At 39.9% G+C, this 16,493-nt stretch overlaps 1 protein-coding gene across 1 annotated transcript in view; it reads right to left on the bottom strand.

The window, feature by feature from the left end:
- Window positions 1-16,493, bottom strand: part of LOC109928290 (pre-B-cell leukemia transcription factor 3) — a 76,411-nt gene that overhangs the window by 33,451 nt on the left and 26,467 nt on the right. The window contains exon 4 of the mRNA XM_048613381.1: window positions 2,038-2,173. Coding sequence (XP_048469338.1) covers window positions 2,038-2,173 — 136 coding nt within the window. The remainder of the gene's footprint in view (window positions 1-2,037; window positions 2,174-16,493) is intronic.

Genomic DNA, 16,493 nt, shown 5'->3' with positions numbered 1-16,493 from the left:
GAATGTATTTCTTCTGAGATGCTCCGGGCGCAAGGTATTGTGCATTATATGCCATCCATATCAGTGGCAGAGTTGGAAGAACTCTTTCTGTGTCCAAAGTCTGATATTGTTGGTGCTAAAACGGCCCAGGAGGAGCTACAAATAAAAGAACTGACGTATGTCCTCAGACTCAAGGGAAGGGATGTAGTGGTTGTAATGAGGTCAGCGAGGTGGACCTCATAGAATATTAGCTCCCTGATTGGACCAGATTAACAGCCCCAATCAGGGAGCCCTAGCTGACAGATGAGAATAGCAGTGTCAGACATCCTGACACACAGAGCTGGCTCTGAGGAAGCTGGATCAGTGTTAAGGACTCTCCACCTGTAAATAAAGGGTAATTTGGTGACAAGAAACTGGCCTCTGTGGAGTTACTTCAGAGGCAATTGCAGCAAAACAGAGTAGTAGCATCACGTGGCTTTTTTGACGCCATTTCCGAAAAGTAAGATGGCAGAATCCACCTATCTCTGGACGTAGGTAAGGTCTTATCAGTGGTTTTTTTTGTACTTTATTCTAGAATCGCCTTGTTGATCGGAGCAGTCTTTTGGAACTTTTGGCCTTCCATTTTTTAAAATTGGATCAAATACTAAGAAATGAATGAGTGATGGAGTACTCGGAAATCTTTCTTCTCTAAAGAGGATATTATGTTTCAGTACAGGTTGTAGCACTTTAATCTTGATTGTTAATTTCAGTTCTGGACTCACGTTCACATCTTCACAACTTTTACTGCTACTATCATCTTTTAACACCAACCTGCTGTCAGACACTAGCTATCATCAGCAGCTTTTAATGCCCATTTGATGCCATCATCATGTGTTTGTTTTTGCATCAAACATCATTGCCAGCATGATATGGTTTGAGTGCTGCCCTATGTTAGTGCACATAACATATACCACAAAGACTGTGTTCCTGTTGAGACCGATGTCTTGATGTTTAACAATACTATTTACATTGCTATCACATTACAGACTTACAGTTGGTCGGGAATCTGTGCTCACTGATGTTATTGTACATTACATACACATGACTGAAACACACTACACTACCTCCATTGCACATCTTTATACTGGAACATCACATGTCATGATGTCATGCAACTGTCTTAATGGTACATTGCCTGTCTGATATAGAATTATTGCAATAACACAACAACTAGTATGTATTACTATGCAGTTACATCATGACACAGAGCAAAAGATGACAGCTAGTTCTACGAGCTCTTTTAGGGAAAAGGCTGTTTCAAACAGCCAGCCAATGCAATAAAGGCTGAATAATTTCCATCCACGCTGTGAGATTCTATGACTTATTTTAACTGCAGGAGACAGATACTTACATTAGAGGCAATGACTGCTGGTCTACAAAAAAATCAGCCTAAATGACTGAATAATTCTGCATATAGGAATAAATATATACTTTTAAAACTTCAGTTCCTATCTTGAATTAAGGAATTTATCAATAGACAGCAAGACCTGTTGCAGCTTCCACAAGACAAAGAAAAAGTGAATAAAATTGGAACATATTGCTGCTTTACATTGAAACAAGTTTTAGCATGGTGAAAATTTAATTCAAGAGCTTTGGGAATGGCCAATTCAATTGTACAAATTCATGATTCTTAGTGCTTCAAAAATATTTATATTTCGATGTAGTATTCAATTTATCTCAATAATTTGCAAGTATTTAATCTAGTATGTTTTATATTAAACAAATATTTTCAGTCAATTGTTCCTCAATATCTTCTGTAAGTTCCTAAGTTTTGTCAATTGCTGTGTTTTTTTTAAATCTAGTCAATAGTGATACCAGGTGAGAGAATGAAGTAAATTAAACAAACAGCAATTCAATCATCAATTTTATAGACCTAAACAAATTTCTTCTAACAGAAAACATAAATCAGTACACCAATGTTTCTAAACTAATTTTTCCTGTGTCTTTTCCAACATTAACTTAGGAGTCAAGATTTTCCTTTTTGACTAAATTCAAAGATTAAAAGATGTCTCAACTAACCTGTGATACTGTGATACTGCACTTCTTTGCCAGCTCTTCTTTGGCTTCTTCACTGGGGTAGGGATTGCTGAGGTGCGAGTAAAAATACTCATTCAAGACTTCTGTTGCTTGTTTGCTGAAATTGCGTCGCTTTCGTCTGTAAACAAGAAAGATTTTGATTTTTTTTATGTTGACATAAAGCAATTTGATCTTCCGGTTTAGTCTGAAAACTTATTCTTCAGACACTTTTTTTCCAAAACACACACAAATGAACAAGCCATGAACCAAGTCTGAATAATTCAAAAGGAACACTTCATATTTTTGCCTCATTTGCTTTCTTACCACAATGTTGAATCAACATCATTTTGAAAGTTTTTCCAATAATTTTTAAACCTACACTTTAGCTAAAAACCCAAAAGTCCACTGACACAAAAAAAAGCAAAGGAACAGCCAATGACAAGACCTCAGAAAGATAATAACACTGAAAAGAACTGTTAAACTGCAGCTAGGCCTGTGAAGACACATCATCCAATACTCAAGATAATTGGCATCTCTCTAAATTCTGCAAGCATCATATCTTTAAAAAGTGTAAGCAGAGATTTTCAGTCTAGGTCCTATATCATACTAAAAATATATACATATCAATAGCTTTTCTATGGGCCTCTTGACTTGAATGTAACCTAAAGAGGCAATGTGCCTGTGGAGACACTTGTTCTTGTACCCTTCTGGATTACTTTCTCTAGGCTTTCAGATAGATTAAATTGAGGGTGCCTATGCCTTTTACAACATTACAACTCTGCATTATTCCAACAACGAAGTGCCCCTTTGGTTTTTCTGCAGTGTTACGATGAATGCTCATTCCAGCACAGCACATGGAATGTCCCTAGGGTAACATTCATCTCTCCATTGTGCGACCACTCTTATTGCCTTGTTTACTCTCTCTTCCCCTTTGAATAAATCATTTTAAAAATGCACATCTGCTCAATTTAACTTGTGCAAAGTTATCCAAATTCTCTAAAGACGTCTTCCAACTGTTTTTAATTATTATAATTTACCAACACCTGCTGATGACCTGGCTGCCAGTGAAATTACTTCAGTTTGTTTCAGTCTCTAACTGTCTACAGGTGCAAAGTGTGCTGCATTAATAGAATCTGTACATTTAACAAACCAGTAGAGATCTTGATCTGCAGTTTATCACAGAATGGCAACAGCCTTCAAAACAGATGTTTGTAATGGTAACTACGACATTACTGTTGTAGTTGGGCGGTGGCTCGTGGCACAGTAGTAGTGTACCTATCTCTGAGCTAGGTCATCAGGGTTTGAATCCTTCTCCCGCTCTGGAGGTGTGTCACAATGTCTCTTAACAGGTTGTTCAAAAATATCTACTGTTGTATTTGGGGCTCTTGTGGCACAGTGACCAGGAGGCATGGATTCAATTCCCAACTGCTTCAGAGGTGTGAAATAATACCTCCGAAGAGTTTGATTAGAAAATATCTATTGTTGTACTTGGTCCACAGATTCAAGCCCCACCTGTCATAGCAGGTTGACTAAAAATGTCTACTGGTGTATTTGGGGCATTTATGATGCAGTGGTAATACCCCATCTCTGAACCAGGAGGCTTGTATTCAAGTCCCACCTGCTCCAGAGATGTGTCATAACATCTCTTAACAGACTGAATAGGAAAGTATTTGTTGTTGTATTTGAAGGTCATGTGGTGAAGCCTGGATTCAAGTCCCACTTGTTCCAGTGTGTGTCATTACATCAATGAACAGGTTGATTTGAAAATATCTACCGTTGTATTTGTTTTACAATCTTCTGAGAGGAAAATAAGAAAGGCTGGTCTGTAAACCTCTCACCATTACAACATTACAAGCTGTTCACTCAGTTTATGGAAAATATGATCACAAACAAAACATCACTCTGCATGTAATGTTAAAAAATTCTGAAAGTGAATACTTTGACTGAAAGTGAATACACAGGATATGAAGAAGCCATTTAAAATCAATCATTTAAATTATATACTGAGTGATGTAAGAGCAAAAGCACAGGAGTTGGCCTTGACCACTTCTACATATTTAAAAAATAAAGCTGCTCTCTTTCTTTCTGTTCCTCTGCATTGCAAACATGGCCTTAACACATTTGAATTGAATTCAATGAACTCAGAATGAAAAGCAAAATTTTGAAATATTAGATCTCAACTTCTTTGTTATTATATTCATCCAATTATTCAAAATCATCAAGCAAGGTTGTATGCTTTTCTACCATCTCAGTGGCAGCAGTTTGGATTTTCTAATTCCAATTCTTGGCTGAGTAGCATGCTCATACATCAACTTTAATTGCACACCAACTGTCAGCATGGAGCACCATTGGAGCTTTCAAAATGTTAAGACATTGTGATGCTTGGAAGAAAGTATTTAAATTTCAGGTTGAGGAAGCCCTGGATTGAGCATGAAATACGTCTCAAATATATTCACAAAGAAAATGTACTTCAAGTTACTTAGGTTCACAGGCCTGCATTCTCCTGCACAATAGCTGCTTTACTCTTCTTCTATGCTTCCATATTATTAGAGGAGGTACACGTGAACTGCCAAGTGGCAAGTACGAAAGAGGTTCATGTCTGTTTGGGAGCTGTCATGTCAGCTTGACTTACTGACAGCACCTTCACCATGGAGCAGGAAGACTGTGGGCTCAATTCTCACTTCAGGATTGCAACACCCAATCTTAGCAGGTGTTTGCAATCAATATAAACAAGTGCCACATTATTAAGGGATGCCATCTTCTTGTTCAAGTGAATGCAAAAATTCTCACCAAATCTTTCTCCAGAGCGCATGTAGGCTCTCCTGCTTTCCTAGAATACACCCTCAACCAACCAAGTCAAAACTGATTAACTAATTATTTATTTAATTTCTTTGCTGTGCATATCATGATTGTCACATTTACAAAAAACCTAAACTTCAAAACTAAGTAGGTGTTGAGCACGTTAGACTATCCTGAGGCATGAAAAGTGCCATGTAAGTCCATGGGTTTTTTTTTTGACATAGTATGTTTGGGACCCGAATGTTTGATGGCCATGGATTTTAAAACATGCTTTTAACTCAATTTTAACCACTACAACTTCTCAATTTAGAGATGTTCACCAGTATTCAGATCTATTTTCATCCTTTGCGATTCTCACTAATATGTTCAATCTGTTATGTACAACACACTCCTTACTGGACCCACTATATGAAGCTTCAGATAATGTGGAAAAATACATACATCATTTTTTTGGGATTTAGATTTTAAAATAGAGGCGGATAGACATAGGTCAGTTCATAAAAAAAAATTCACAGAAAAGGCAGAAAGGTCAATTTGGAACAGTAGCCTAAATACATCAGTTCCAAGAAAGCATGAGATTACAGCAGAATACCGGGGAGATTTCCCTTTAGACCTAATGGATAACATTTATTTTATAAACACCCAACATCATAAAGTAAACATAATAAGTTAATTAGTTTATTTTTGACTTCGAAACAGAAGGCTGAGTTTCAGTTCAGAAGAACTCAAGAGTTCAATTCAGAAAAGAACTGTTTCTCCCAACAGAACAACCAAGTCAGTTTAAGGGAACAAGTCACCCGAGCTGAAATGCTTTAGCGTGTGGCCATCAAACCAGCAGAGTTTGGATAGAAATCATCAAGTTGTTAGAACCGAGGATGTTTAGGCCATTAGAATTGTGAAAGGTAAATGCTGACTGACTGGAAAGGAATTGTAAATTGTCTCTATACTGCAAGCAAAAGGAACTAGAAAGCATCAGTTAAGATTTAAAAGCCGAGACTAGGGTGTTATTGGGAAATTGGTTAAAACATTTTGTTGTTTGTATTAACTATTTTTGCAACTATTTTCTACACATACATAGTTTTGTTTGTTTATTTCTTCTTTCATGCAATAAACTTATGTTCTGTCGTTAAAGAACATCTGCAGCCTCATGTGAATGTACTTCAGTGGCCAACCACTATGTTAGACAACAGCAAACAAAAAACTATATGATCCATCAAATCAGGTTTCATTATGGGATCTGACTTGTCCAGTATTACCATCAGCTGGGATCATAACAATAAATTATTTTTAATAATTGTGTCTTTGAAATGTTGGCCACATCTGAACTAGGACACACATCTTCAAGTAACACATCCTTATTGTTTGTCAACTGAGACACTTTCCAGTATGCATGTGCAGTCCACATTGATAAAGCTATTTTATAGATTTTAATTGGAATGGATGGGTGATTTTCTTTCTTTTCTTTTTCTTGGTTTATGCATGTTTTCCAAAAAATTAATAATTTTACATACAGGAAATAATTTGCTATAAAAACTCTTAAACAAGACACAAGTATGCAGAAATAAAAATAAAAGTATACAGGGGAAAATATACTTAAACATTAAATTGCATTTATTCTAAATCTGTAACAGTATATTACAGCATTGGAGATTAAATCAGTTTTTTTACTGTATCACAGTCATTACACATTGTGCAAAGTTAGCTTTAGATATTGCATTTTTAGTGTTTTAGTGCTGCATTTATGCTGTAGCTCCTGGTCTCAGACTATTGACTTTGAATTCCTATTTTCGATACCTGGCTGGAACTCCAAATCTCCTGCCCAGGAGAGAACTTGGGTGCATGCTTGGTTACATCACTGCACCAAGCTCCTCTCCTAGGAGCTAACATATAAATGTTAAGATTGTGCAAATGCAAGTGTCTGTGCTCTGAACATTTAAATTAACTCCAGATAGGCTTATGGTATGCCCTCGGGATCCAAGGACTCTGAAGAGACATCTTAAACCCATTCTGGAACAACAGTGGAATTCCAATGCATACATCCCAATGTATCAATATGAATTGAGTTCACTGCAGAAATAGCAAACATAAGAATTTGTCTTAATTGCATAAACAATCTTTAAAAAAAGCCTCAAAAGTACACTTAAGAACTATAAACTTTTATTGGCTTGTGAATTGTTTAGAGTGCTATCAGCTTTTGTTGTAATCTAGCCACCTGGCTAACAGGTGGCTGAAACTGCACCATTTGTGTTGTCACATCATCAGTTTATTTGAGTAAACATGGTAGTTACTTTGTTCATGCATTTGTGAGGTAGTACAATTGTGTTTTAAAATCTTCAGCACCCAAATTGTTAACAAATACTACCACTGGAACCTGCAATTCTCGAAGGAACAACTAAAACCAAACATGCTCATCCAAGATTAACATTTTAAATCATTGCACAATTTCCACAGCCGTTTACTTTGCTCCAGTTCTTCAATAATTTCTTTTTTTAAAATTATTTTTCCTAAGTTAATGGATCAAGAATGATAGTCTTTAAGCATATTACTTACTTTCGACTTTTCAACAACATCCCTCACTCTTTAAACACATTGACTTATCTTGCACTTTAAGCTGCATTTTCAGAAGAGTCTAGGAACATATAATTGTATATCAAGTTTGGTTAAATAATGCTATAAATTACAGTTTTCAAAAACATATTCCTTCAGGAACAATGGGACCAACAAGCATAGTTCTAGCAGCCCCAGAAAAGGAACAGAGTAATACAAAGGCTGTAGGAGGTGCCATTTTCAGCAGCTTGCAAAGGACTGCTGACATGTTGAGGAAAGTCGGTCAGAACACTAGATAGTCAAGTCGAGGGGGGGTGGGTCATCAAAATCATGAATTAGTTTTCAACAGAGGAACTGAAACAGGGGCAAAAAGCAGGCCATCAGTCTTTTGAGCCTGTGGCTCCACTCAATTAGATCCTGGTTGATATGAGGTCGGAAACTCGGGTGCGGAATCAAACAGGATGCTGAGACTGGAAACACAATCTGCTTCATTCTGAAATAGTTGTTGGAGAGTGGTGAGGGAATGGGATTCGTGGCTGAGGGCAAGACAAAAGTTTTTGTCTTCACAACGTTAATTTGAGAGAAACTGCAGCTTATCCTGGACTGTACAATGTACAAGCAATCTGACAACACAGCGGCAATGGAGGGCTGAGAGTGGAGGTGGTGATGTGCATCTGAGTGCCATTGTGTTACATGTTGAACCTGTCATCACATCTCCAAATATTGTGGGTGGTGAGAAGCATGTAATTATGATATGGAGGGAGCAAGTACAGATGATGGTGGGGAAATCAGAAGAAAAGCCAATGTGAAAGATGTTTTTTCTACAACTGGATACGTAAAATTGGTAGTAGGCAAGAGTTGGACAACATTGGAGGTGGATGTTGTGATCAAATGTGTCAAAGGCAGCAGATAAATCAAGTTAGCATGGTGACCAAAGATGATGATTTGGGCATAAAAATATACAGAAAGATATTCGAAATGGTCTCTGATGTCCAGCAGACAACAAATCAGCTGGAGGAATCCTTTATATCCATCTGCAATACTATGGCAAATATCTTTGCAGAATTATTCTAACATGCAGTGGGGAGCCCCAGGACAGAAGTCGCAAGGGCAGTTTTAGTTTCTGACATGAAACATCAGAGTGCTGCCAAAGAGCTCCGAGTGTTCATCTGGTAAAGGCTGACTCTCCTGATTATCCCAGTTTTGGTGAACAACTGCACACAACCATTTCCCACTTCTTTACTAATCTGTAAGGTCTACTTTCCAGTGAATAAATGTTCACGTAGGTCCAATGCCAGTACAAGTGGCAGGACAGGAATGAATTGAAAATATGCAGCTAACATAGCAGAAAGGAAATGGGACCAGGATGCTCTTACAACAGCATGTGAAGTGCAGCCTTACGAATGGTTCACTGCAGGCTTTAAGCACCCTGATACAAAACGACCTTTGTCTCAGATGATCCAACTGCATTGGAGGAGAATGCTGTGATGAAACATGTCAAAGGGTGCAAACAGGATGAGAAGGATAAGGAAGGAAAGTTACCTTTGTTGATCGAACAGGATCTGATTTGTGACTTTGATGTCTATTGATTTAGTACTGTGGCAGGAGTGGAAAGCTAATTGGAACAATACAACCACGGAGTTCCAGGAAATGTGGGATCAAATTTTGGAGGCACCAAGACATTCAAGGTCTTTGAGGAGGAAAGGGAGGTTGGATATGAGACTGAAGTTTGCAGGGACAGTATAGTCAAGGGTTAGATTTTTGAGGAGGAGGTGATGAAGACAGATTTAAAGGTTAGTTTGTCAACATGCATTGAGATTGTTTACAATATTGGCTAACACAGGAGCAAGGAGGGGAAGTTGGGTGACCAACACTTTGATGACAAAGACAAAATACTTTTTTCAGTTCGTTCATAAATGCTTAGCTCTTTAAATCAAATTCTATTTCACAAATAATAGGCAACTATTTTAATAAGGATGATACAGGGTGAGTATCAATGAAAAGTAATGAGAGAAGACAGGTATATGAAGATAATGTTAACTAATTCATTGAGCAAGAAATCCATGGGATTGGACAGAATTCCATCACTGAACTGATTTGGTTATGGTGTTCAAACAGTGTTGCACCTGACCCCCTCAGTTTCCTGAAAAGTGGGTTAGGCTAAAATGTCAGCATATTATTTCCACTTCATGTAAACACTGATAAGGTTGGCCTGAAATGTTGCTGAAAAGTTGATAAGCTGTGAATTTCAGCAATGATTTTATGTAATGGATCCCTGCAGAATACCCAATGCAAGTCACTGAAAAAGATTAAAATATTTGTTTATTCCCATGATTGACAATTGCTAACAAAAGTGTGTCTCAAAAATGATCTGCTTCAAAACTACTTGCCCATGATTTTCTTTACTAAGTATGGAAATAACAGGCATTCGTCTAACTTTTTGTGAGAAGAGTTTTCATGCTATGGACTCACATAACAAAAAAAATTTAATAACCAACAATACACTGCTGTTGGTTCAGTCATTCCTTAGCTGTTTTTTCATTTGGTAGTCTCTCTTTTCCGGTTTGTGGCAGAATGATCTAAGCGTTCAACACTCAGCTCCTAAATGTCAAAAGTAAAGCTGGATTCAATACAGATCAGTTCTCGATTGCAATCTCAAAAATCTACACATATAACTGGTTGTGATCCATGGACAGTGTGCACAAGTAAAAGTGTAGACATAATGTCAGCAATGACAAATGTCTACCCAGCATAATATAAAGGAAACACAAGTGCTAGGCAAGCCACAATGCATCCTCACACAGATGTAACAAACTATCATACTGTAGTATTAGATTTCAAACCGGCTGGAAATATTCAGTGGACAAATTCATAAGCTCCTTAGAAAGACCAAGTGAAAACAGCACCTGTCTCTCACCATGATCACTGAATCTCGTAGGTTTATCTTTGGGTCCAAAATCAGCTTAATAGGATCAGTATGTTAAATGTATTTCAATTAAGATTAATTGTATTTAGATACTGGCCATTAATGGGATTAATTAATTAATCTGTGCTCATCTTGTGGCACAGTGATTGTATACCTCGCTCTGGATCAAAAACCCTGGGTTCAAGTCCCATCCACCATGGACATGTGTCATAACATGTCCAAATAGGTTTCAAAAATAACTGTAAGTAGCTCCTTGGCTGTTCCAAGAACAAGAACAATACAGCACCAAGCTTGGCCCACTAAGCCTACACCATGACACCATTCTAAACTAAAAATCTTTTGCCTCTACATGGTCTATATCCCTCTCATCCCTGCCAATTCATATATCTATCACGATGCCTCTGAAATATTGCTATTGTATCTGCTTCTACAATCTCTTCTGGCAGCGCAGTCTAGGCACTTATCACCCTCTGTATGACAAACTTGCCTCTCACATTCCGTTTAAATTTTCCCCTTTTTACCTTAAACCTATGTTCCCTCGTAATTGACACGTCTACCCTGGAGAGAACTGTTCATGCCTCTCGCAATTTTGTAAACTTCCGTCAGGTCACCCTCAGCTTCTGACGTTCAAGTGAAAACAAACCAAGCTTGTTCAATCACTCCTCAAACTAATACCTTCCAAACCAGGCAGCATCTTGGTAAACTTCTTCTGTACCCTCTCTAAAGCCTCCACATCCTTTCGGCAATGTGGCAACCAGAACTATACACAATATTCCAAATGTGTCCTTGGTAAATAGTTCTACACAGCTACAACATGACTTGCCAATTTTAATACTCTTATGCCCCAACCGACAAAGGCAAGCATGCCAGATGCCTTCTTGACTACCTTATCAATAAGTGTTGCCACTGTCAGGAAACTGTTGACCTGTATGCCGACATCCCTCTGTATGTTAATACATGTAAAAGTGCTGACATTTACTGTATACTTCCCTCCTACATAAAACCTTCCAAAATGTATCATCTTGCATTTGTCCGGATTAAATTCCACCTGCTATTTCTCTGCCCAAGTCTCCAGCCTGTCTATATTCTGCTGTATCCTCTGGCAATCATCCTATCTTCACCTCCCCCAATCTTTGTGTCCCTCGCAGACCTACTAATCAGACCACTTCCATTCTCCTCTAAATCATTTATATATATATGTTACAAAACAACAGGGATTCCAGCACTGACCTCTGCAGAACACCACTGGTCACAGATTTCCAATCAGACAAAAAACCCTTCCAATACTACTCTTCTATGAGTAAGCCAGTTCTTCAGCTATCTTACTAGCTCACCATGGATCCAATGTGACTTCATCTTCTGTATCATCTATGAGGGACCTCGTCAAGACCTTGCTAAAGTCCATGTTGACAACATCCACCACCATGGTCTCAATCATCTTTGTCACTTCCTCAAAAAACTCAAATTTGTGAGGCACAACCTCCCCCAGACAAAGCCATGCTGTTTATTGCAAATAAGTCCATATTGTTTCAAATGTGAGTACATCCTGTCCCTTAGAATCTTCTCCAATAATTTCCCTACCACTAATGTAAGACCCACCAGCTTGTAATTTCACAAATTATCCTTGTTGTGCTCCTTAACCAAAGGAACAACATTAGCTATTTTCCTATCTCCAAGTCCTCACCTGTGATTAAAGAGGATATGAACATTTTGTCAAGGCCCACCTTGCAATTTCCGCCCTCAGCATTCTGGGATATATCCCAACAAGTCCTGGGGACCAGTCTACCTTAATGCTTTTCAAAACACCCAACATCTTTTCTTTATCAACCATGCCCTATAAAAGTTGCCTCTAAACTCACCACCCACTATGTCCTTTTCATTTTTGAACACCGATGCAAAGTATTCATTAAGGGCCTCACCCACTTCCTCTGGCTCCACACACACATTCCCTCCTTTGACCTTGAGTGGACCTATCCTTTCCCTAGCCATCCGCTTTCTCCTTATATAGTATAAAATGCCTTGATACTTTCCTTCATCCTCTTTGACAAGGATGTTTCATGGCCCTTTTTAGCCTTCCAAACTCCTCAGTTCTTTCCTGCTTTCTTTATATTTTTCAAGCGCTCTGTCTGTCTTCAGTTTCCTAAACCTTACATTTGCCTCCTTTTCCTTTTTAAAGAAGCTCAATTTCTCTTGTCATCCAATGTTCCTGAATTTTGCCATCCTTATCCTTCATTTTTACATGAACATGCTCGTCATGAACTCTAATCAATTAGATTTGAAAGATTCCCACATACCAGATGTGAATTTACCCTCAAACAGCTGCCCCAATCTATATTCCACAGTTCCTGCCTAACATTGTCATTGTTAGCTTTCTCCCAATGTAGTACTTTCACCAGAGGACTACTCCTACTCTTATCCATAAGTAACTTAAAATTTAATGGAACTATGGTCACTGTTCCTGAAATTCTCCCCTCCCGCAACATTGTTCACCTGGCCAGGCTCACTCCCCCATACCTAGTGGAGTATGGCCCCTTCCCTATTTAGATTATTTACATATTGTTTCATAAAACTGTCTTAACAAATTCACCCCCCATTCAAGCCTCTGGCACTAAGGGAGTTCTAGTCAATAGGGGGGAAATTAAAATCACCCACAAGAACTCTGTTGTTTTTAACATTTTACATTTCCATCTGTCCACATATCTGTTCCTCTATCTCCCACTGGCTGTTGGGAGGCCTGTAGCACAACCCCATCAAAGAGATCACACCCTTCCTCTTCCTGAGCTCTACCAATATGACTGTGGCAGGTTGATTAAAATTGTTTTGGGGCTCTTACAGTGCCATGATAATCACTCTACTTCTGGATCAGAAGAACCAGGTTCAAGTCACACACCGGATGAGATGGCCAGAGAGATATATCATTACTCATTCGAACAGTTTGATTAAAAATATATGAACTGGAACATACCAGTGCACGTGGTGCAGTATTAGAGTTCCTACCTCTCAGCCAGAAGTCTGAGTTAAAATCCCAACTGCCTAGATGTAGTTTCTTGAGTTGTCCAAACAGGTTGATTTAAAATTAATTTTGACATAGAAACAGGCTGAAAGATGGGTTGATAGTTGGAAGTGCACAACAAGTAATGTGTGTCACTGTAGTCAGAAGTTCATAAGTATATAAAGGCTCTGTTGCAGTTCTATTCTGTGCTGGCTGAGCTATCTGAATTCAAATACAGTATGTCAGGAGTCAGTGCTGCTGACATAGCATAAAGGAGGTTCTGATTGTAAGTTTTTTTTATATCTGCAAAGGTCAAGTTTACTTCCTGTGTATTATTTGGCTAACGTTTTTGTCATTTAAAATATTATCTTAAGTAAATACAAACCTATTAAAAAAATAGAACTGTAGAGACTGGAAATCAGAAAGAAAATGAAAAATTGCTGGAAAAAGTCGGCAGATCTGCAATATCTGTGGAGAGAAAGCACAGTTAACGTTTTGTGTCCAGTGATTCTTCTTCAAAACTGATTGTAGCTAGGAAAAGGCTGGTATATAGGCTAGACAAGGGGTGGGGTTGAGGAAAAGAGTAAACAATAGGTGGAGATGAAGTCCAGAGAGACAGAGACAGCAAGTGGGCAGACAAAGGAAAGGGTAAAGGTCAGCTAGGAGAATGAATAGCTGCTAATGGGGACTGTTAGAAGCTGACAATGGGTTTGTGGTAGCAAGTCCATGTGATGACAGGGCCTGGTGTGTGGGGGTCGGAGGTAAGGGCATGGGAAAAGGTGCTCAAGCCTTACAATTAGTGAACTCAATATTGAGTCCAGAGGTTGCAGGGTGCCCAAACAGAAAACGAGACATTGTTCTTTCAGCTTGTGCTGAGCTTTGCTGGAGTACTGCAATGAGCCTGAGACAGAGATGTTGGCCAAGGAATACGGTGCTGTATTGAAGTGGCAGGCAACCGGAAGCTCGGGGTCATTTTTGCAGGCAGAATGTAGGTGTTCGGGAAAGCCCAGGAGACCACATTGTGAGCAGCTAATACAGTAGACTAGATTGATTGAAGTGCAGGCAAATTGATGCTTCACCTGGAAGGTGTGTCTGGCACCTTGGATGGCGAGGAGGGAGGAAGGAAATGGGCAGGCATTACACCTTCTGTGATGGTACGGGAAGGTGCTGTGGGGCTGTCTAGGAGTGTTACAGGAGTGGAGGAGAGTCCCTTCCCACTGACATTCACAATTCTCCTGATGCTTTATGTCAGTTTCAGAATTTCCAGTTCACAGGCTCTTACCATTTCCTCTTCATCATGGGCTTGCAATACTTTTTATAAAATTTGTCCCCCTTCAGGATGATCTCAGGGCTCTCTGCTTCTTCCTGGAGAAAAGGCCTGAACCATTCCCATCCACTACCACCCTCCTCCGCCTGGCCGATCTCATTCTCACTTTGAATAATTTCTCTTTTAGCTCCTCCCACTTCAAGTCAAAGGGGCGGCCATGGGTACCCGCATGGGCCCCAGCTATGTCTGTCTCTTTGTGGAATACGTGGAACATTCTTTATTCCACTGCGTTTCTGGCCCTCACCCACAACTCTTTCTCCAGTACATTGGTGCTGCTTCCCTATCTTGTCCAGAATTGGAAACAGTAATCAATTTCATTTTCAATTTCCGCCTTGCTCTTACCTTTAACTGGTCCATCTGATTCCTCTCTTCCCTTCTTTGACATCTCTGCTCCATTTCTGGACATAGACTGGCCACCAACATCCACTACAAACTTACAGACTCCCACAGTTACCTCAACTATGCACTCTCATACCCTGCTTCCTGTAAAGACTCTATTTCATTCTACCAGTTCTTCCATCTCCATCACATCTGTTCCAATGATGCCAACTTCAACAAGGGACCCTCCAAAATGTCCACCTTCTTCCTCAACCAAGGATTCCCAACCACCATGGTTGATAGGGCCCATAGCTGTGTCTAACTCATGATAGAATGATAGAATCCTAACAGTGTGGAAACAGGCCCTTCGGCCCAACAAGTCCACACTGACCCTCAAGAGTGCCCACCCAAACCCATCCGCCTATAACCCACCTAATCTACACATCCCTGAACACTACAGGCAATTTAGCATGGCCAATCCACCTAGCCTACACATCTTTGGACTGTGGGAGGAAACCAGAGCACCCAGAGGAAACCCATGCAGACACGGGGAGAACGTGCAAACTCCACACAGACAATCATCCAAGGGTAGAAGTGAACCCGGGTCCCTGGCGCTGTGAGGCAGCAGTGCTAACCACTGTGCCACCGTGCCACCCCTACTCATCTCCCACACCTGCCCTCAGTCCCTCTCTGCCCTCCTAAAACAGCAATATGGTCTCTCTCACCCTCACTTACCACCCCATCAACATTCATATCCAAAGGATCGTTAGACACCATTTCCAAAAAATCCCGGTGGAAGTAAACACCAGACACATATTCCCCTCTCCTATCCTCCCTTGTTGGCCTTCCACAGGAGCAGTTCCCTCTGGGACACCCTGGTCCACTCCTCCAGCACTGCCCCACAGCCTAACAACACCTTCCTATGCCATCGCAGAAGGTGTAACACCTGCTTGCCTACTTCCTCCCTCCTCATCACCCAAGGTGCCAGACACATCATCTAGGTGAAGCAGCTATTTATCTGCACTTCACTCAATCTAGTTACTGCATTTGTTGCTCACAATGCAATCTCTTCTACACGAGGGAGATGAAGCACATACAGGGCAGCTGATTTGCAGATCACCTACATTCTGTCCGCAAAAGTGAACCTGAGCTTCCAGTTGCATATCATTTCAACACACCAGTGTGTTCCCTGGCTAATGTCTGTCTCAGGTTTGCTATAGTGGTCCAGTAAAGCTCAGCGCAAGCTGGAAGAACGACACCTCATTTTCCGTTTGGGAATCCTGCTGGACTCAATATAGAGTTCAATAATTTTAGGGCCCAAACACCTTCTCCCATCTCCTTACCTTAATCGCCAAACACCAGGCCCTAATCATCACATGGATTGCTATGACAAATGACCCATTGTCAGACACTAACAGTACCATTAGCAGCTATTCATCCCCCCTGGCTGACCTTTATCCTTTCTTTTGCCCAACTGTTCTTCTCTCTCTGTCTGGGCTCCATCTCGACCTATCATTTACTCTTTTGCCCTCTCCCACCCCTTCTCTAGC

This window comes from Rhincodon typus, chromosome 28 (genome assembly GCF_021869965.1).
Source record: "Rhincodon typus isolate 14 chromosome 28, sRhiTyp1.1, whole genome shotgun sequence".
Lineage (NCBI taxonomy): Eukaryota > Metazoa > Chordata > Chondrichthyes > Orectolobiformes > Rhincodontidae > Rhincodon > Rhincodon typus.
The sequence above is the reverse complement of the archived record's forward strand: the minus strand, read 5'-3'. Positions and strand labels throughout refer to the sequence as shown.